At 36.0% G+C, this 23,849-nt stretch overlaps 1 protein-coding gene across 3 annotated transcripts in view; it reads right to left on the reverse strand.

Moving 5' to 3' along the window:
* LOC123315344 (tyrosine-protein phosphatase non-receptor type 13-like) overlaps positions 1–23,849 on the reverse strand; it is a 107,102-nt gene that overhangs the window by 14,808 nt on the left and 68,445 nt on the right. For 2 of the 3 annotated variants that reach the window (XM_044901007.1, XM_044901008.1), the window contains 4 exons: positions 11,030–11,214; positions 10,641–10,793; positions 4,224–4,381; positions 1,915–2,323 (listed from right to left, as the gene is read on the reverse strand). In XM_044901007.1, coding sequence (XP_044756942.1) covers positions 1,915–2,323; positions 4,224–4,381; positions 10,641–10,793; positions 11,030–11,214 — 905 coding nt within the window. Of the gene's footprint in view, positions 1–1,914; positions 2,324–4,223; positions 4,382–8,135; positions 8,388–10,640; positions 10,794–11,029; positions 11,215–23,849 lie in introns of those variants that run through there. The other variant, XM_044901009.1, reaches the window with a different exon arrangement.

Below are 23,849 nucleotides of genomic sequence, written 5' to 3' on the forward strand. Positions count from 1 at the left end.
GTCAGCCAAAGTGTGATATCTCAACTTTGGAATTAGTTCAGGGAGACAGGTTCCGTGTTGGAAAGACCAAGGTTTGGTGGGCGACGAAAAACAACACCTGCTCAGGATCGCTTCATCACCGTTTCGGCGAGAAGAATCCCTACATCTACGTGTAGAATGCTACGGAATTTCTTCAAAATGCAGATGGGGTCCAAGTTTCTATCGAAACCATCAGACGACGTTTGAGAGAGGTGAATCTAGGTTCTAGACGTCCATTAAGAGGTGTTCCATTAACACGTGACCATAAGCGTCAAAGATTGGAATGGGCAAGGCAACATATCAATTGGAACGATCAATGGCGTAGTGTCCTTTTCACTGATGAATCCAGATATGGACGATTTTCAGATTCTGGAAAAATAAGAGTATGGACATAGCGACGATTACGGGGTATGCGTGGAATTGTCCATACTCTTATTTTTCCAGAATCTGAAAATCGTCCATATCTGGATTCATCAGTGAAAAGGACACTACGCCATTGATCGTTCCAATTGATATGTTGCCTTGCCCATTCCAATCTTTGACGCTTATGGTCACGTGTTAATGGAACACCTCTTAATGGACGTCTAGAACCTAGATTCACCTCTCTCAAACGTCGTCTGATGGTTTCGATGGAAACTTGGACCCCATCCATTCCGAGGGGGTAGTGTTATGGTATGTTTGTGTGTAGTGTTATGTATGTTTCAACGGGCGCACAGATCTACACATTTGTCCTGGGAATATGACCGCCCTACACTATAGGGAGCATGTCATTGAAAATGTTGTGCCAAATTTTCACGCTGCTATTGGTGAAACTTCAATTTCTAGACGATAACGCTAGACCGCACCGTGCAGCCATAGTTGAGAATGCGCGCGAGGAGCTTGGTATTCCACATTTACCAATATCTCCGCACTCACCAGATTTGAATTGCTTAGGATATGCTCCAAAGAAGATTAGATAATCATCAACCTACCCCAGAATCCTCAAATGATCTGAGAGAGCTTTTCCCCTGTTTATGGAATCAAATTGCCCAAGAAATGTACAAAAACCTCGTGTAGTATGCAAAGAAGATGTCAAGCTGTTATTGATGCCCGTGGAAGCCATACATTGTATTGATAGTCTGCTTGAATTATCTGGGAATAAAATTTCGTTATTTTACTCGATTTTTCTCAACCACCCTGTATACGCTGCAGACCTACAGGCTAAAATTAATTTTTCTACAAGCGTGCGCGTTCAACCTTTTTCCCGCACGCATTCCAAGTTGCAAAGAGTCACTTTCCCAAAACGTGCGGGAAAAACGCCTGCTATTTCTTTCCCGCACGCATTTGCGTGCGGGAATGGATTAGCAGGGGTTTTTCCCGCACCCAAATATTATAGAGTAAATTAAATTCTATCATGTTTCTATGCATAGAACGTCAACGATGAGAAACCCATAGTAATGACATGCAGAATGACGTCTGTCATTATATATGAATTAATCAAATGAGATATGATCTGTTTCGTGAAATGGATATATTTATATATTTCAAGCGCTTGTAGAAAAAATATTGTTCCTAACTCTTGCGGAAAGTGTCTTGCCCGCACTCAACTGCTTACCCGAACTCTGCTTCGCATCGTTCGGGCAACGGCAGTTTCGTGCGGGCAACGGCAGTTTCGTGCGGGCAAGTATCACTTTCCGCACTTGATAGGAAAATAACTATTGCAACTTGAAATCATATAAATATGAATTTTCATCACAAAAATCTTATTTTAACTATATTTTTTGCAATATGAGTCAATATCCCTAACTCATGTGGAGCAGTTTATTTGGTCGTTGTATACATATGGAAATAGTATTTTGCGTTGCATTTCTTAACCGATTTATCGTATGAAGATTTGAATTCATCGTACTCTCTTACCGTTTTTCCAGCACTATATAACCTAGAAGCTGCCCGCTGAACAGGATTCCTTCTACCTCTCCTGAACTTCCTGGCACAGGAACTGTCACACACCGTTTCACAAGAGCACTTTTTCGCCGGCCTTGGCATCTTAAAATCACCCTGACCATCACTAACGTGGTGTCTATGTTCACTAAACCTATTGTTCGAATTGGTGAGCTCATCATAGATGTTTTCACTAACGTAGTAAGAAGAATGGGGTACGCACATGGACTTAGGCCTACACACCGACCCTGGCAGCCCATTTTCCGGCATATATGTCACATCTTCCATGCTCGTACTGGCTTCTTTTGTCGTTTTGGATTTCGCAAAACCAGGCCACATTCTTGGCACAGTTCCGGTGGTATGTTCGGTTTGGTTGGAAACGCTCCTGCAAATGAGAAAAAATCATTTCATGGCTCTTCTGTACTTCATGGGTTATCGGTTATGGAAATTTTTAATTGTGCTCATGAAACAGTATGAGTCAGATATGTGTGCATCTCTGAGAAAAAAGATTATTTTGATACCAATTGAAGTGTTAGAAAATATTTTGATGTTGCGTGAGTATCCTGAAAGGATGATTGCTGTGTTGTTTTCGAATTTGTCGATGCATATTCATTCGACGTGAGTGATTATATGTAAATGAGCTGGATGGTTTATAGATACAACATAGCATCTTGTAGATGATCATTAAGGAAGCGAGTTGGATTCATTCATGAAAATGCATGTATATTCCCATAGGTAGATCCGTAATAGAAAAAATAATTGATCATTTGTAAAGCACGTTCAATGAGTATGCAGGCCATTCATGAATAGTTCTGCTACTTCTCTCAGCAGAAGCGTCTCAATAGTTTTTCCTTCTTCGTCATTCTGAAATGGAAAAATATAGCTCTCCTATGTTTGAGTGTTTAAAAATGTGAATCTTTGAGAACATTGGATCCATATTTGTTTTTATTGAGTGGCTGAATAAATCAACCACCTGTTCATTTTTGAAATTTTTCTGATAATGAGAAAGGCATAATTTAGTCATTAACTCTTCATTAGCTAAACTGAATTAACACTTCATTTATGTGATGATTGTATTGAAAAAGTATCGAAACCGATTTCAGTAATGTTTGCAAATGGCCAGTTTGAAGACAGGTGATGTTTTTATGTAGAATTGGTTGGCTTATGGATTAAAAATAATACCGAATGAAAAGGTGATGAAAATTATAGCATATTTCATTTTTCTCGAAAGAAGATTTGTCGTCAAATCGTAAAATAGATATAAATAATCAATTTTATCAGACCTGGATGTTGACAGGAGGTAATGAATAATGAGATACTTCGCTCTACCATTCAATTCAAAGTTATCACGTAATCAACCAAACCAAACAATCATTTACGACAAGAAGAATATGCGACACTTCCAAAAAATATTCACCGACTAACATTTCATATAAATGCAATATGAAGTAGTTGAATCTTCTACTTCCAAACGGATATTATAAAAATAATGTTGGCAAGACGAACAATTATCCAGATATACAATTTGCGTTTCCCTTTTGTCTTCTTAATGTTATGATAATTTCTTATAATTGGATATAATATTCGATAATATAGGAGTAAAAAATTTAATTAAAACAGAAACTCGGTAACAATATAGGAGCAGAATCCATGAGAGGCATGCGAGTATAAGTAATGGGTTTTTGATGAATAACGAATTCTTCTCAAGGCAATAACGATTTTATTATCTTTCTGGGAATTCTTGGAACATACGAAGCCGATAATTCAAGTTTCCGATTCGTTTTATATCGGGAAATTTGATAGAATAGTAGCACCTAGACAGTGTGATATAATACGAAAATTTCTAATTATCGGAAATATGTACTATACTCCTATTGTTGTTTGAACAATGCAGAGCCCAAAATAACAGATTCCCATGTTTTCATCTTATGAATATCCCAATAGAGGATTAAAAACAGAAATGACAGATCACCCAAGACCAGGGTGCTTTTTAAACTGTTTTAAACTCTTCAAACTTGTAGTAACACTAAACGGGTCAGAACAATTCTAACGAAATTATGGAAATAATTGGAATTCATCAATCTTAACGACCGTGCCATTTCGTTCGCTCACAGAGAAAGTTTAATTTCACTAAAATGAGTTTTCCAATTATTACAAAAGATTGATACAGCACACCAAAATCATTAGTGTGGTGCATTTTCAACTTGAGTAAAAATCTTTGGAGCGAAGGAAATTGTTTCATTTCTCGTTGATGTTTTTGATCCCAAATGAAAATGTTCACTTACATGTGTGAATTTCTTGGTTTCCATTCTCGCATCGCTGGTGGACCCCAAGGAGTTTCTAGGGCTAATTCTATGGCTGCCATCGCCTCCTGATGAAGATCCATCACTATATGGGAAAAAGGACGACTTTGTTGGCGTTGCTTGCAATACTCTGATATGACCTACGAGAAATCAGAGCCAATTCAAATACCACTTCCTAATGAAAAACATTGTATAACAAAAGAGTTTTTAGGTTGTATTTACACGCACATCGATCTGAATGTAAAACCAATAAAGTTTTATCGTTCTCTATAATCGAAAACAAGATTTCACGAAACTAAGAGTTCTCGAACCAGAACTAAATCCCAATAGATATCGAGCAAGATTCCGGCCAGGTATATCGTATCAATTCACTAGTGATTATTTGTTTCTCAGGAATTTTAAAATACATTACAGGCGAAGAGGTTCGTTAAGCTTGGCATTTATAAAATTTTAATTGTTCAACGATGCTTATTCGAATCGAAAATATAGTACTTATAAGTGAATAGAGTTGCTGTAAACTGGCATGTAATAACCACGGTTTCAGATTCAGGAGAATTATCTCTCTTGAGAATATATGATGACGATTATTAAATGCACAATCGTTTTATATTAGCTTGCTTGGAGAAGTGTCTTTCAAGCTGATATTAAAGTTGTTTTGAAAAAGAAACTCCGTAACAACCTAGTCTTCATTTGAGTGGAGAATGAGATGATATTATTATTGTTATTACCAAATCATAAAATTGTAATAAAATGTGTTATTTCGAATTTTATCACTTTATCTCTGTCTCCCTTTAGATAAGTGAAGAGTGAACACATAGAAAATGGATATAAGTTAAAACTTACGTTTTTTATGAGTAAGCATTTAATAAATCATTACACGTGTTTCCCTATTTTCTATTGCATTTCGTTATTGTTATATTTCACTCTAGACAGTCATTTCCCATTCATAATTGTGTTATTTTAGTGTCACAAACAAGAGATTTCATGTTTGTTCTTATACATTTCAGTTTTTGTTCATATAACTAGCTCTTCTCATTATAAAATTGTAATGCGGATTCTGTACATACTTTCAAATGATGTTTATAACAAGTAGGTGGTTGCCATTCGAATTTTTCCTTCTTTTGGGGTGGATAAAACGCCGGGTTTTGCACTATTGAAACCTATATAATGCTTCTTCATATCTTTTATTACTTCAGAGATATGCCAATCAATGGCAAGCTTTGGAAAACCTACCCTGTATGATATTATTCAATTATATAATAATTGTGGAAATTTGGTGGGAAATTTGTCAGATGGGTTGAAATAGCAACTTAAATGCATAGCTGATTCAATCAAAATCGTTTCAACCCTACTCAATATGCTTGATATGATACCGTATTGCTCTGGCAGTACATCAGTTTATATAACCGATAGCTGGATATAGAAACAACGCAGTTTCCTTCCACATATCTGCTATTAACCCTGTGGAAGACATCTCACGCCCACTCACAATAATGCCCACACACTCTCGCTGATAGAAGAAAGTCTTCAGGGAAATCTACGCAGGTCCTGGATAAAACAGAGTATATATTCGTTTCAGGACCTCATAATATCAGGCTCATCCTTCCCGAAATCGTTTCCGGGAATAAACAAACGTTTTCGAGCTTCAACAATATTACGCAGGGTGTTTAATAAATATTTCGAACAATTTCAGGATATTGTACAGGATGGGCAAAATTTGTTGTCTACTGAGGGGATCTCGAGAACAATAGCAGCTGGAAGAAAACGGATGACACATTTTCTAGCTCTTTTTTCATGACTAATCCAAATCTGAAAACAGAATCGGCCTATCATTTTTAGATTTCGAGTTATGAACAAAAATTGAGATTTTGACGATTCCGAAAAGTTCGTTTTTTTGTCTTCGAAGGTACAGATTTGAAACTTGAACCTTCTTAGGCACTTTCATACGTAGAATATACTGACAAAAGATTTTATTTCAATTCAAAAATAACAAATTCAATAAAAGTTTGCATTTGAAAAATGAAAGTCCACCTGATGATTGAAAATGAAAAAATTTTTTGAGCTCATCAGTGGATTCAACGTAAAAAAGTGCCTGTAGTAGGTTCAAGTATCATATTTGTAACTTCAAATACAAAAAAAATATGGGAACTTTAGGAGAATCAAAAATGAAGTATCGTAGGAGGCTGCGGTTTTCACCATTCTTTGTTTTTCCAAAAAAGAGCTTGGAAATGTGTCATCCGTTTTCTTCTAGCTGCTATAGTTCTCGAGATCCCATCAGTAGTTAATGATTATAACCAATTTTGCCCACCCTGTACTCTTAGTCGAAAAGGTCGAAAATCCTTCGTTACCGAGATATCCCAAATAAATAATGAATTATTTCTCGACATTTTCGACAGTTTGAGATATATGAACGAGATTTGGTAAAAATGGATATCTAATTGTGACTATTTCACGTTTAATACCTCGTATTCAGCTGCTAAGCTGCCACGGTGGCGTGGATACTGGCATTGAAAAACAGTATTCCAGTATATTTTCCCAAAACTAAATGCCTTTCTAAAATTCGTATACAATTAGAGTCTCTGCGGTTTCTCTTTAGGATGCACCACTTTTCAGTAAAAAATTGAAAACCCTTTGATATTCAAAAAAACACTCGAGTCGAGCAATCAAAAAAATAGATTTTATAACATCAAAAAGCTTTTCACGAGGCTTTTCAAATTACAAGAATAGTAAAAAAAAATGGCTTTCTTCAGCAAGGATACTTGTCCAGTCTTCAAAAATATGATGTGGTTTTGTCCATGTTTTAGCGGCTTCAATCATTATCAAAGTAGAATGGCTGTCTATTCTTTCACCGAAAAACCAAGACTCTAATGTGTAGTTTCATAATCAAACCTAAAGTAGATTTAATAAAATTTAAAGCAAGCTTCCTTTAACCCTACTGAAAATGACAGTAAAGAAAGCTCTAAGCTTAAAGTGACTTCAAATTCGATTATGAAACTGGGCGTAATAATAACACTAACGGCCGGTTTGATAATCAGACCTGAAGTCTCTTTAATTTTAAAGCTTCTTTAAACCCTACTAACGTCCAGTTTCATAATCGAATTTAACGTCACTTTAAGCATGAAGCTTCCTTGAACCTCCCGGTTTCATTTTTACGGCCGGTTTCATAATCAAACCTAAAGTCGCTTTAATTTTAAAGCTTCCTTTAACATTACTAAAAATGACATTAAAGGAAGCTTTAAAATTAAAGCGACTTTAGTTTTGATTATGAAACCGGCCGTAAATAAAAATGACACTAAAGGAAGCTTTAGCTTAAAGCGACGTTAAATTCGATTATGAAATTGGACGTAAAGGGAGCTTAAAGTGACTTTAAATTTGATTATGAAACCTGATGTTATTTATTACTTGTCATGTACTACTTATATCAAAGACAGAAAATTAGATTTGAACATTTTTTTGTTCAATATATAAAGGCATATTTATATGCTTGGATGAGAAACCGGATAATCGAAAATAAAAAATTTTCAATCCAAAAATACACCTATCGGAGATAAGAAAATTAAACGCGGAGAACTAATATGATATTAACTTGCAGAAAATCAAGGCATTTTAATTCTGCTTGTTGTGAAAGTATAATAGGAATTTATTGAGAATAGGCAGGCAGAGAATCTGGGAAAATTCTGCACGTTGGGACGGTAAAAATCTTCAAAATAATTCCAAGCATGCACAACTCTTTTAAAACGTACAGTTTATTACGTCTTTCCATTTTTGATCGAAGTGTCATAAAGTAACGGTAAAAAAAGTCGTCAGGCACTCTGAATTCGGCGGGATCGTTCGAAAAATAACGACAATAATTGAACGGTCTGCTCTGAATACCTTGATCAGGGATATAAATACCTTTTCGTCCAGGAAAATCAGAAAAGCTACCATAATTCACAATATAATCGGTTATCGAGTGTCGGGAAAATTCTCCGGACGAGGCGGGAAATTGGAATTTAGACGGAATGTGTCCACATAAACAGAACGGATCTGAGTAGCAACAAAACCGAAATGAAATTGGCAACTGACAATGGTACATGGATCCGCGGTGAGCCGCATTCACGAGATGAGAACGACGATGTTCGTAAAATGTCCGAAATTGCCTTCCTGTGTATCGATTGAACGTTCAGTCGGATCGGAAATTGCAACTATCGGTATACATAATAAAATTAACCCGATGGGATTGTTCTGCCCGGCGATTAGATACGCGAACGAAGCTAGACCATTGTGTTCCGTTGAAACATCAATTAAAATCGGAATTATGCTTATTATCTATTCGTTTCCCACAATTCGAGTTTCTGGAAATGCACGATCAGGAAGGAGGGAAATTTCTCAGGGTGATTCATAACTATTGGGCATACGCTAAGGGCAGATTGTTTGGACCAAAATATGGCGATAGGACCAAATATGCCTCAAAAAATATTGCTGTGGAAAAAGATAGAGGGCGTTGAATTTTTTATAAGGGGACAGAATAATATTATTTCGAAGTTCGAAAGTCCTTTATTGAAAGAATTAGAAAAGGCATAGAAGTCGGAGGAGGCCACGTAAAACATTTAATTTGAGTTTATTCTTTTTATATTACATTGTTTTTAATTATGCTTTATCATCGAAATAAATAAATAAAATAAATAAATCGTTACTTCAAATCCCCTTCCGATGTTCTGAACTGTTCAATTGTGTTTTTCTTAACAACGAATGAAAAAATATACAGTGAAATTATTAGCAAAAAACCAAAAAAAATTCAACTCTCGCCCTCTATCTTTTTCCACAGCAATATTTTATTGAAGTATATTTGGTCCTATCGCCATATTTTGGTCCAAACAATCTGCACTTAGCCTATGTCCCAATACTTATGAATCACCCTGTACAGGGTAGGTCTTTGACTCGTTTAAATATTTTAACAGTACATTCTTGAGGTCAAAAGGAACTCTTTTTCTCATACCATTTTTTCCTATTCAGCCTTGATAAAAAGATATAGCCATTTTAAATTTTCATAATGAGGTGTGCCACCCCTGGTACTCTCCTCCTATACAGTGCTAGTCTTTGACTCGTATAAATATTTTGACAGTAGATTCTTGAGATCAAAAGAGACACTTTTTTCCTGTACCATTTTTCCTGAATCGGCTCCGTTTGAAGGATACAAGCTGTGGAAAAACCATGAAAAAAAAATTATTTTCAGTTTTATCTCACAAACGGTTTCATCGAATGAAATGAATTTCGGAATGCAGTTTTTCATTTATTTGATGAATCTTTTTCGAATACAAGATATCACCCACGTCTTCCAGTTTTCTCATTATTACCGTTACATTCCATAAAAATACCAAAAATTCAAAGAACCCAACTCTTGAAACTAAGTTGGACGTTATCTTATGAATATTTGAACGTTCTGTAAAATAAAAGTATTCTTCATATTTTCTCGAATTATTCACCGTTTTCGAGTAATTTGATGGTAAAAACATAAAAAGTACCTGTGAAATTTGAAAAATTGGGAATTTTGGCTGAATACAACTCTGTTTGAAAGATTCACAGATGTGTAGCGTTACAGTATTAGCTAGTTATTCTGAAGGTAATTTTGTTTATCCAGGGGTGGCACAGCTCATTATCAAAACTTAAAATGGCTATATCTTTTTATCAGGGCCGAATCGGAGAAAATAGTATGAGAAAAAAGTGTTTCTTTTCACCTCAAGAATCTACTGTTAAAATATTAGTACGAGACAAAGACTCACCCTGACTTGTTTTAGAGGAGTACCCTAGGGTTGTGTTCAAGGACCTCACATCTTCAGGGTCTAAGTTTTATTGATGAAAACATGAAAGAGACTGGTAAATTGTTAATTGTTCCTATAGAACAGAACCTGAAATGAGGCCCTTTTTTCTTAATAGAGGCTGTAGAAATAGACGAACTAGTCCAATTCCTAACTGTAAAACACCTCCTATCCTTTCACGTCTTTGGTGATTCCAAAGCTCGATTATTCCCTCAACTGAATTCAACACCAAATTTGTAGCTTGATGCATATTCACACAAATAGCCTCATTCAATGAAATCCAAGATGATGGAAGAAATTATCCTTTTCCTGAGAAATGGAGATACGCGTTATGTTGATATAAGAAGATGTATATCCTCGCATCAGTGAGTTCTGCTGTGATGGAACGAAAGCAATCTTTTATGTTAGGTTCGTCTAGACGTTCGCTCATTCAGAAAAATAACATCAGGCGTTTTGGAGAAAGATTGCCTTTCCTTCTGCTGTCGTATGGTTATGTCATTGTTGATGGCTCTGCTGAATATGGGATTTCTCGGGTGAAGAATGTGGAAATGCTCCACTAGCCGGAGGTGGGAATGAAAAAGTAAAAACAATATTTACTCACGTCCAACAAGTTCATAAGTGATGCCCTGGAGGATGCTGGAAAGCGAGTCATATCTGTTAGAACCCTGCATAGTTCGATGCTGAGCCGTGAGGTGGCTGCGTGGCTGGTTAAACTTGCTCTTTTCATCGTCTCTCCAAGACCGTATATCCACATCTGAGAACAATTTCAAGAAAGGACTTTGAGAAATCTTCTTTAAGGATTAATAAGTGGGTCAGAATTAATGAAGAAATCAAATTTTTAACTGCCAGGTAAATTTGGAATTCCTTGCAATTTCACAGCCAGTTTAACAATAAATTTTTTTCATGTCTAAAATTTCAAAACTTCTTCTAGTTTCTCCTTTTTGAAAGATGCTACCTTGTAACCTATTCAAGTGGGATTCTTCATTTTACCTTCTCGGTTTCTGTATCTGTCCAATGTTTGTTCGGCCTGTACTCAGGGGCAAGATACCCGGAAAGGTGGGGTGGGGGAATGAATCCATGGGATGTATTCTGTTGTAATTCCACTCTACCCTTAGCAGATAAAATCACGGAATTTGGGGTGACTAGTGGTAGGCAAGAATCGTTGTTAACTCCATCTGAAAGAAAAATATTTAAACAAGAATATTCCATACAATTCAATTAAATTCAGGTTTACTGATTCTGATTGAGAAGGAGAAAAAGTTAAGAGCGAAATAAATTTATTTCTACTGAACTAGATATATAATTCTTCCTTCATATCATTCATTTGATATCTCCTTAATTTCTCTTCTAAATTGTGAATACAACTTATAAACACTGAGGTAACTTGCTGAGATTTTTCTGTCTACACCAATGTATACGCAAGCTTGGGAACAAAAAGGATTAAGAACAAAAGGCTTTATTATAAATGCAGAATTCCTTCCATCCAATTATCTGAATACTTTTTCAGCTAAACTTTCAGGACAAAGACGAAGAAACTCATACATTAATTCATACTTCGCTCTGAAAGAAATTCTTATCCTGAAAGCAGAGGTAATTGGTACTGAGGTAAATTCAAATATTTCTAGAGGGGATTGGTGTAAATATGATCAGGACAATGATGTTTAATTCTCTGCAGTCTACATCATCATCTGTTCAATCAATTGTCTAATGATTTGTTCATTTGATTGAGTTTTATTCCTTGATAGAAATTGGGTCTCTAGGTCTCTACTACTATTGGAGGTAAAATTAGTGTGGTCTGTCTTTTATGGTAAGAAATGCATTTATTCAAGAATAAAACGAATGAACACATGATTCTTCATCGGTGGCTATTACTTTTTTTCAACTCTCAGGCAATTTTCGAGTTCCATCTTTATAAAATGCAGATGGAAGAATTGGCTTTGAGTAAGGAAAAATTGGTTTGGTCCTCAGGCTACAGTAAGTTCATAAAAGGATAGACCATCGATTCTTGATCGTCCACAGAATCTGCATGTATTGGCACCGAATGAAAAAAAGACCCTTAATACGTGTAAGCTAGTGTTTCACAATGATATTACTAGAGAGAAACTCAATTTCAGTTGGTTGAATAAAGTCTAGTTTATTAGTTCCCAGGTAAAGTTTTTCAACGAACAAAAAATCTTGCTCGATCCAATCCTAGCAAAATTGCAATACTACGAATTCGGGAAGATTTTCTAGAGCAAGGATTTTATGGATTTACAGAAGAATTTCGTTCAATCAGTAATCCAATACTAGACGTTGGATGGAATACTCGATGATGAATCACAATCAATCTTCATCTTTCCCCTCTCAAATATATCTAGAACTCAACCTATTGTTACAACATTCCTTTCGAGTTATCGTATAGATTGCTTTGGCGCCAAACGATACTGAAGTTCAACTGAATTATTGAATTGTGAGCGATTTGAAACGGAAGGGGTGCATCGAGCTTTTAATGGGTTATCAAAGACAACCAGCTTTAATAAACTGAGATAATTGAGTAATGGCTAAACGCATTAATTTCTGAGGAGAACTGGATGAGAAATATAGATAGATAACCCGAGATCGTGACTTGAGTAGTGATACTTCCCAAAACTCATCGTTGTATCGCTCTGCTGTAGGCTGTAGGGAGCAGATTTTTGGGTGGAATGTGAACGTGATATTTTCCCTCTATAGAAATGAATGATGAAGTAAAAAATTGCGTAGGCGATAAAAGTACGTGCTCCGAATAACATCAGAGTCCATTGAATGAGATTTTGAAGTGCGATATTGATTTATATTTCTCTAGTTGAAATTCACCATGATTCACTAAATATTCGGATTGCAGTCTACCAGCAGTGTGAATTTCAATCGTGACCTCTCTCTCTTCCTTCTGAATCTATAGTCTAGATCGGCTGGTGGTAAGCTTATTCGGACGATGCTTAAATTTCAAACTGTTCGTGCTCAGTATTGAAAAAAATTATTTCTTCAGCACATTTTTTTTCTTGAAAAAGAAAAGCCAAAAGCAAAGATAGCCATGTGAGATGTTTTAAATTTCTAAAGGGGTTATGTCTGCATATGATTTGAGGGTTCCAAGACATATTTTTTGCATATGCTACTTCGATTCATAGGATTCGATCGAGGAAGATTTCAACCAGCGAGATACCTCCTTGTAACAAATTTTTTAAAATGATATATTCTGAAGCTTTCTCTTGACAACAGATTTGATATGCTTTATGTATACTTCATTTACTTTCATTTTAGTACTCGGTTGGCCATGGAAATTTGACACATTCCACTCTGTATAGTACGAAAATGTGGGGTTATGACGCTTGTCAAAACATTTTTGGGTTTTAAATCAGCGCTATGTTGTCCGTTCTACGTGAAAGTCTCAGTAATTACGTATTTTATCAAAATGTCGAATCATTTCGGAAAATATGAAGTTGTTGTAATGTTGGTTGTCTTCTATGGCTAAAGGTTGAATACGTTACATCAGTTGTAAATTAAAAAAAAATCAGCCCGAAGATGAAATGCATATGATGCAGTGGTTGGGAAAGAGTATCTCGTGAGAGAATTAACAGATAATTACAAGAATGTTGAATTCTTCAACAAAAATCATGTTGGATCAAAGGAAGTCAAAATAATTGTAGAAAGTTTCAAGGCAAGAGGAACTTGACCTTAAAACAAAAATTTCACATGAATTAACAATTAACATTTACAATGTATAGGACAAGTCACATGAAAAAAAGGAAAATTAATTTTCTGGAATTCATTCTACGATGACATTCATCAAAAATCCTCAAGTCACTTTTCTCATTCGTTCACCCTTAAGCCCGTTTGTAACAGCCGAGAATTCTCTGGAGAATTCTCTACCAAATTTTGGTAAGAAAACGGCAGAGATTATTTTGTATATAACTGAACCAAAGAGTATCATTACACTTTGACTGAACTCTGAATTCTACCGAAGAAAGTGCGTATGTAACGGTAAAAAATTCACGGCGCATGAATTCTCGAGTAAATTCGATAGAGAATTCTCGGCTGTTGCAAACGGGCTTAAAATAAAATTCTCAAATGCCGCCACTTTTTTGTGTCTCCCAATAGTAGAAAAATCTTTGTCATCCTTTCCATTCACAATCTTTCTGTAGAAACGTTCAGCTAAAATATAACTTGTTTAGATTCAGATGACATATTAGGTACATAAATTAACTTACATTTAATATGTTCGCTACCGTCTGAAATTTGTAAATATTAGAATATCAGCGTAACCTAGGTACTATTTGAATGAGCGGACCTGAATTCTGAATAGCTCTTCCTGAAACCCTGTCTTCTCTCTTTTTGAATCACGTTCGGCATTTTTGTAATATTAATTGTGGCAACGGCGTTATTACATTAACGACATTTCATGAGTGCCAAGCTTACTCCGTTCTAGTTGCAAAAACAAAAAATTATTTCATGGTCAACCGAGTGCTGAAATAAAAGTGAATGGAGTATAAGTATCATCTATAAATAAGGCGATTATCAAAGGACTCTTTCTGAGGGTTGCAGCACCCTCAGTATGTACTTTCAGTTGAAGTTCATGTGACATTCACTACAATAATTGGTGACCATATTTCTGAAACTATGCGAATAATAATGAATGGTTTTATTCACATAAAAAAGTTTGGGAGAAATTGCAAGAAAACGTTGTAATTCAGTCTGAAGTGGTTCGACAAACGAACTCTACAATAAGAACTAGTGAAAAACGCTGCGATAACAGGCAAGTGATTTAGTTACCCTTAATGCATACCAGCTTTGAACGTCAGATATCAATTTAGTCCCTACTTAGACATTCAAATCACTTTTCCATTAGAAAAAATTGAATGCATTGCATATCTTCAGCCTTATCGGATGGCGTGAGAGTGTCAAACTTCATTGGGGCAGAGCATAATTGAAATCGATACCACTTAAAGTCCCTACCGGAAACAGCAAATACTTCGCGGACCCATTAATCAATTCAAAGTCAGATTTGACATTATTGAGGCCAATCAGACCGCACCTACTGGGAAAATGGACTTTCCAGTAGTTGCCTTCAGTTCCGAGTTTAATCTAACAAAAAGCATTCATGAAATTTAATTAAGGAAGTTCAAGCGACATTCGGAGAATTTTTCATTCTGTATAGTGAGATTAGAAATTTAATTTTCTCGCCTCTTTATTCAACTCGTGACGGAGCTTGTGTATACGGAAAGAGACGTGTAGATTTGATGTGAAAATATGTGGGGAATTTTAATTCTAAACCATTGCGTGTATGTTCAAGGCACTGCAGTTTTTTTAAGGGATTGAGATTTTGAGAATTTAATTTCACTTCCGGTTTTTCGGTCATTCATAAACTCTCAACCATAAACTACAATAATCAGTTGAGCTTGATGAGGCCTAACGTTTTACGCGTTAGCAAAATACGAGGATTTATTGATATCTAGTTAGCAGAGACCAGTTCTATGCAAAAAAAATATTGCATATAGTTATAGTGAGAAGGGGTTACAGTTCACTGCGACCTTAAGGTCTATTGTGCCCCCTAACAGAGCTGTTTTCATCGCGCCCTTTACAGCTCGCTTTCCAGATCCAGAGATCTGATGAAATCCAATATCTGGGACGGCTTCAACGAGGATAATTCCCCACTCCTACAAGTTACTTGTTCAAAGCACTCTTTCCTTTGGCTTGCAATAGCAAAGCTCACAGAATCGACAAACCCATTCTCAACAGATGCTTCTTTAGGCGACAATGTCCTGTGAGAAAGCCAGTGAGTAGGTGTAGTTGGTTCTTACTGAGATCCAGATATTTTTTGGATCTAGCAGTTTCAAAGTTCCGGAGAAACTTTTTGGAGTGATCCATTCCTGGGAGATTCCGCCAGAGTTTTCACTTTCGGCTTTCTCCTTCTCCATAAACTCCTTCTTGTAGGCGCATTTTCCTATACCACACAAGGGTTCTGGGCCAGTGAGTGGCGTTTGTGCGCTCTCTCTGGCAAGTGTATTGGCCTTCTCGTTTCCAGAGACCAGTTCTATGCAAAAAAAATATTGCATTATCATAGCAACGAACAATAACTCGTTAGTGAGTTAAATTAGAAGTATCAGTGTGAAGTTTGAGGTCAAAAAAGCCAGATTTACGCAATAAATTAAAAGAAGAAGATGTGAAAATCGAAAAATTGGAGTATCGAGCAATCATCAAGTACCTGTCTTCAAAGGGGTTAAGAGGTAAGCAGATTTACGAAGATATGCTCAAGCATATCACCCTTGGTGATCAATGTCCTTCGTATGCGACCGTGAAAAATTGGACTGCAAGCTTCAAAAAAGATCAATTTTCCATTGAAGATGATGACCGATCGGGAAGGCCAGTTTCTGTGTCAGTCCCCGAAAATATCGATGCAGTTCATGACATGATTTTATCAGACCGTCGAATTGGGCTACAACGGATATCTGAAGCACCGAATATTTCATACGTTCACGTTCATCATATGGTTCATGATGAACGATTTGGACATGAGGAAAGTGGCTCCAAAATGGATCCCCAAATGTTTGAATGTTGACCAAAAGCGTGCAAGGGTAGAAGCATAGCGTTTGATCTGTGCTCGATTTGAAAACGATGTAGACTTCTTAAACAGAATTGTTACTATGGATGAGACTTGGGTACATTTCTACGATCCAGAAACAAAGCAACAATCGATGGAATGGCGACACTCTGGTTCTCCAAGACCTAAGAAGTTTCGTGTCCAAAAATCTGCTGGAAAAGTTCTTGCTTCAGTATTTTGGGATTGCCATGGAGTAATCATGATAGATTTTTCGGATAAGGGTAGAACAATAACCAGAGATTACTATTCGAATTAACTTACCACTCTACGGGAAAAATTCAAAGAGAAAAGACGCGGAAAGCTATCCAAAGGTGTTTTGTTTTTGCAGGACAACGCCCCGGCACACAAATCTCATGTTGCCATGCAAGAAATTCATGATTTAGGGTTTGAATTACTAGAACACCCCCCTAATTCACCAGATTTGGCTTCATTCGACTATCATCTCTTTACTCAATAGAAAAAAAGTTTAAAATGTCGTAAATTTTCTTCCAACGAGGAGGTAATAAAAGCTGTGGAGGTGTGGTTCGCAGAGCAAGAGGAACAAATTTTTTCAAAGGTCTAGAGACGTTGCAGGTTCGCTGTAATAAATGTATCCAATCAAGAGGAGAATATGTTGAGTAATAAAATATTTTGATATTGAAATTTTGTTTGGTTTTATAGAAGGCTAAGAATTTTCCAATATACCCTCCTAGTAGTCCATTATTATTATTTTAAATATCAGTTTTGAATTCAGGACGAAGTCTTGTTGGAGCCAAATTCAAAAATTTTGTTACTACACTTGGAAAAATGAGATGTAAGGAAAAAAGTATAGCTTCATGTCACTACCAAGCATTTTGTTCGATAATATTGAAGACTAACCAGTCAGATAATGAAAAGATTAAATAAAGCCAAAGAGTAATATTCCTTGTCGGATAGGAGCTCGGATTAGCGAATTCCTCCATTGTCTGATGACTTTCAAAGGCAATTAAATTTCCAAACAAATACAGTTTTATGCCCTTATCTGATTAATTCAGATTGCACACTCAGTCGCCTGATAAATGGATGGAAGGGAGATCCCATTATTTGACGTTTTCATTCTAAGGAACTCTCGAAGTGTAAATCGATTCGTCGCTTAAAAAAAGGATCGCGAAGTTCTCGAAGGGCCTCCAGAGTAGGGTGATTATGTTTGCGTTATCTCAAAAATTAATGGACATTCATTGAATCTTTGACGAATATTGATATTTTTTAATTGGACGGAGATGAAAATGATTTCAATTTGTAACTTGGAAACAGGGCCCTAATTATCGAAATTAATTTGTTCTTCAGGTTTAATGAATAGCAGCAGGTTGAACAGAATCTCTTCATTAAAAAAATTCTGATTGACTCTGATTAGTTACTAGACATAGGAAACAACACCAGAAAAGTCATCCATAAAAACGTGGACCTGAAGTGGTAGCATAAACAGGTTCGTTTTCCACATATACAGGCCGATTGATGTAAAGGGGAATGCAGTACCGATTCTTTTCTCTTGAAGAATCAGAGTTACTGGTACATTTGGGTGACTTGGGACAGTCCTGTAACTTAGGACAATTACCCCCTTGCAGATTTCTTTGTTTCTTACCATTTATGAGTGAAGGGACAAACTTATGAGATTGTGGAGCGTCTTTTCGGTTAGTCTAACAATCCATTCCTGTTGAGTTTGCCGTGACCAGAGCGTTTGAATTGACAGGAAAAATTAACGAATTCAGGAGAGTAAAAGCGCTTTTTTTATGGCCCTTATACTTTCTAGTGTCCTGTACATGTGTTTCACTTTGTACGTGTGTAATTTTTTTTCTGGATACGTGGGATATTGGGATATTAGATATGAAACAAGGTTGTTTACAAATCAAACGGCAACACTGGTCTCATTCATTTACTTTGTTATTTCATAGGGTGATTTGGGACAATGCCGAATAGATACAAGCGGCGCATTGGCAGCAGGAAATATGCCGATTTTTCGCAGGATATTATTATTCACGTTATTTCCACAAAGAAATCACCAAGAATGAAAGAATGAAAGAAATCAAAGTTCCCTTGTTTTGTTTAGTTTTCTGAATTTGTGTTGCAATATATTTACTTTCGCTGTAATAGGGGTTTATCATTTAATTTTTTTACCGAATTTCAACTATATAATCACAAATTTTGAAGTTTCAGAACTGTACACCGTCCCAAGTCACCTATTTCATATGAGAGTTGAGAAATCAATGGATTTTAACTTGTGTCCCAAGCATCCCAAAACGGTTGGTGACTTGGGACAAGTATATTTTAGTTTTTTCAAAATGTATATCCGAACTTGAAGCATGGTATATATCCTAATCAATATTCTGAGTCATTAAGCATATTCGAACATCTTTTTCAGATGAAAATAGGTCACCGTTTTGAAAATATGACAAGTTTAATTCAACAATCGTCCCAATTCACCAGAATCTACGGTATACACAAATCCGAGACAAATTCACTACTACAAGTTGCAAAATGGCGAAAGCGATGAGGAAACTGAAATGAATATTTCTTTTGACATCGGAGAAGGCCAAGTAGAAGTGGTAATATGATTTAAAATTGATACATTTCATCAATAATCCTCACTTATATCATAAAAAATATGAAAGTCCGTGTGTTTGTATGTTTGTATTTCCATAACTCCGGAACCAGATGTCTGATTTTGATGGGAATTTCACTATAGTGTGGAGAATTTATCAGAAAAGATTTTCGTGTAAAATTGATTCCTATATCTTGAATAGATGACGAAAAATGTCGACTGACATGAGCATGAAGCTGTGGAGAGCACTTTCCTTTCTACGTTAGATAATTTTGTTTCAATGTTGTATAGATTTGTGATCTTGTTTTAAATTTCTTTATTCAGAGATTTATCTCGAAGTTAATAATCGACTTGTTCTATAAATATATATATTTTTGAATAGACCAATAAAGATTTATCATTATTCCTTTTCAACTTCAATTTTCGAGCAGTGTTTATGAAAAGCAACTTTGCATAATGATAGTTGGTAGGATGAAAAAATTCTAAGGTAAATTATTAATCTTTCACGATGAGACCATCAGGGGCGCTCCTACCCCCTCTGTCTATGCCTGATATAATCCGAAATCCTCCATCATTAAAATGATTGGTGGTACAGTCGAACGACTCACGTATGGGCAATCAATGGGGTGAGCATGACAAAGGATCATATCCAGATTTGACATTTATCTATTCTAGGTGGAAATTGGGTCGGCCGCCATTGTTTTCGTGAGTGAGTAATTATAGAAGTCCTTATTCCAAACTAGGCGTCGTGAGGATTTGAATTCGGTATTCGAAATATGGCGCCAAGTTTGCGGCAGAAAATATATCCGACGGGTGTGCCGCTATAGGAGGGCTGACCCAGGAGTCTTTATTTCGCAGGATAATAGCGACAGGATTTATGCAATTCGTGTAGAGAATGGGGCAACAGATTGTTTCAGTCTTGGGGCAAACAAGAGAAACTGATGGGACGACCGAGTTCTTGAGGAAATATTTCATTTAGAGGAACCCTATCGCTTAGCATAAACTACCACTACTATTTTTGGTGGACTATTTTCCTACAAAAGTTCACTTGGTAGAACAGTATTATGGATAAAAATGGAATCTGAAGTAAATCAGTCTCCAATTAGATCAATTACAAGAAGAGATGATCTTTCGGAATATGCGTATCACTTTCAGATCTACGATGATTTTTCTGGTGTGTCGAAAGTTGACTTTAGAAAAATTAGGAAAGAGATGTGGTCATTTGAAACTTCGCCAAGAAAAAACAGATAAACTGAATTCGATGAAATTTATTAGGTTTAGGTTTATGAGCAGACTAGTTACTTTTTCAGTATATGTGTAACTTTAAGCTCTTTAGTGTTTTTTCAGGAAAAAACGCGTGTTGAAATTTGACCTTCGAAAAATGAACAAAATAGGGTCACTCACAGATTCGTCAAGACCGAACACTAAAGTCGATGAAATTCCGAGATATATTTCTAGAATAGTTGCTCTTTCGGAATATGTATCACATTTAAGTCTACGATAATTTTTCCGAAAGATACGTGCGTCGCAAATTGACTTTTGAAAAATTCGAATTCAATTAAAATTTCGTCAAGACCAAATTGTCACCCTGAAAAAGATGGGTTCAGTCAAGACCAAACGGTTGCACCGAGATGGATGAAATTCTCAGATTTATTACTAGAAGAGTTGCTCTTTCAGAATATATACTACATTTAGATCAATAAGAATATTCCCGGAAGAAAAACTACTCTCAAGTTGAACTTCGAAAAATTCCCAATAAGATGGGGTCAGTTAAAACTTTCTCAAGATCGAACAGTGGCGCTGGGGTGGATGAAATGTCGAGATTTATCACTAGAAAGATTGCTCCTTCAGATTATGTATCTCGTTGAAATCTACTATAATTTTTCTGCTTGATACAACCTAACTCGAAAGTTGAATAATGGAAAAATAAAAAATTTGAATTTCTGGTAAACGGTGTAAGATATACGAAAGTTTGGTGAGCAAATGTAGGTATTGGAACACGCTGAATCTATTGCGAGCAATTTCGAAAGCCTATCTCCCTTCGTTTAGATTTTCATCTCGGAAATATTATAGCATTTTTGAAAAATTGCAATTGCAAATTGCAATATCTGTGATATCTTCTGTTATATTCGTCTGATCCAATTGGGATTTCAGGTTTTATAATCAGCATTGCTAAGGCTTCCACCCAAGCACAAAAACTCGATTTCGAAAATCTCGATTTTTTGGGTCAAAAATGAGCAAGGGGTTAGACCCCCCTAAAATCACCTATTTGCTACTCTGTCTGAAAATTAGGATGTTCCATTACTATCCTGGGATATGGAGTGCATAGAATTTGTTCTGAAGATTCTATAAAACCAAACAGTTCATGATTCAATAGAGAATTGCACTCCAGAAAGCTCTTCGAATTCAACTCGAAAATAAAAAGTGGAAAAACAAAAAAAATTATTTTCTCCTAAACAGGGCCAGATATTTGAAATTTTGGTATGAAAATATGAGTTTTCGAACACGCTGAATCTATTGCGAGTATTTTCGAAAACCTATCTTCCTTCGTTTAGATTTTCATCTTGGAAATGGCATTTTTCTAAAATTTGCAGATTTCAATCTGCGATATCTCCTGTCATATTCGTCTGATCGAATTAGGATTTCCGGTTATATAATCAGCGTTGCCTAGGCTTCCACCCTAGCACAAAAACTCGATTTCGAAAATCTCGATTTTTTGGGTCAAAAATGAGCAAGAGGTTAGACCCCCCTAAGATCACCTATTTGCTACTCTGTCTGAAAATTAGGATGTTCCATTACTATCCTAGGATATGGAGTGCATAGAATTTGTTCTGAAGATTCTAGAAAAACAAACAGTTGATGATTTAATAGAGAATTGCACTCCAGAGAGCTCTTCGAAGTCAACTCGAAAATGAAAAGTGGAAAAACAAAAAAAATTATTTTCTCCTAAACAGGGCCAGATATTTGAAATTTTGGTATGAAAATATAGGTTTTCGAACACGCTGAATCTATTGCGAGTATTTTCGAAAGCCTATCTTCCTTCGTTTAGATTTTCATCTTGGAAATGGCATTTTTCAAAAATTTGCAAATTTCAATCTGCTATATCTCCTGTTATATTCGTCTGATCGAATTGAGATTTCCGGTTATATAATCAGCGTTGCCTAGGCTTCCACCCCAGCACAAAAACTCGATTTCGAAAATCTCGATTTTTTGGGTCAAAAATGAGCAAGGGGTTAGACCCCCCTAAAATCACCTATTTGCTACTCTGTCTGAAAATTAGGATGTTCCATTACTATCCTGGGATATGGAGTGCATAGAATTTGTTCTGAAGATTCTAGAAAACCAAACAGTTGATGATTCAATAGAGAATTGCACTCCAGAGAGCTCTTCGAATTCAACTCGAAAATGAAAAGTGGAAAAACAAAAAAAATTATTTTCTCCTAAACAGGGCCAGATATTTGAAATTTTGGTATGAAAATATAAGTTTTCGAACACGCTGAATCTATTGCGAGTATTTTCGAAAGCCTATCTTCCTTCGTTTAGATTTTCATCTTGGAAATGGCATTTTTCAAAAATTTGCAAATTTCAATCTGCGATATCTCCTGTCATATTCGTCTGATCGAATTGGGATTTCCGGTTATATAATCAGCGTTGCCTAGGCTTCCATCCTAGCACAAAAACTCGATTTCGAAAATCTCGATTTTTTGGGTCAAAAATGAGCAACAGGTTAGACCCCCCTAAGATCACCTATTTGCTACTCTGTCTGAAAATTAGGATGTTCCATTCATCACTGGTATTCGTGTCCTGACTTTTTAAATATAATCAACCATGTAGTGGCAAAGAGGACAGGGGAAAATAAAAATCCTTAATGAGATGCCGACCTTTCGACCTTTATTTCTGGTCTTTTTCAAGGCTGGAAACAGAACGACATTGAAAATATGGGGCGCAACATAGTGCCATAATATAAAAACAGTATAATCTAGTAGGTGTAGAAATAAAATACAATATACAATACCACACAATACAATATACAATAGGGTAATATAAAAAAACATACTTAAAAACACATACCTATTCATATGGATTATCCCTCATAATATTCTGAGGTGGACATGAAACTGTGTCGTCAATTCTTTTAAAAACTCAATATAAAGGTCCATTTGTCAATAGATAAAAAATATTTAAAAACTTTCGTTTCCTACAATAAACAACTGAACCAGACTCCGTATTATCTGACGTATACAGAGCATCGAGCGTCATATGGTAATCTAATATCACAGTAGCAGGTATGTTCCTGAAATTCTTCAAGAACGAATCATCCGTTTATACCTCTCTAAAATATTGTGATATATTGTGCTCAAATTCTGTACGTCAGTCCTCAAATTCACCGTCTCGTTCAAAGAAATATGAACCATCTCACCGATACATCTCCTTTTATAATTTTTTTCCTTTTCCAAGATGGTGACGTTCTCGAAATCGAAATTGTGGTCTTCGTTGAAGTGATGAGCAGCTAGAGCGGTTTTTTCATTTTTATCTTTATTAATGGTTCTACAATCATATCTGTGCTGGTAGACTCTATTTTTAAGATACTCGAGAGGTGATGAACGAACCAGATATTACCGTTTTCCTTATATACAGGG

This window comes from Coccinella septempunctata, chromosome 6, assembly GCF_907165205.1.
Source record: "Coccinella septempunctata chromosome 6, icCocSept1.1, whole genome shotgun sequence".
NCBI lineage: Eukaryota > Metazoa > Arthropoda > Insecta > Coleoptera > Coccinellidae > Coccinella > Coccinella septempunctata.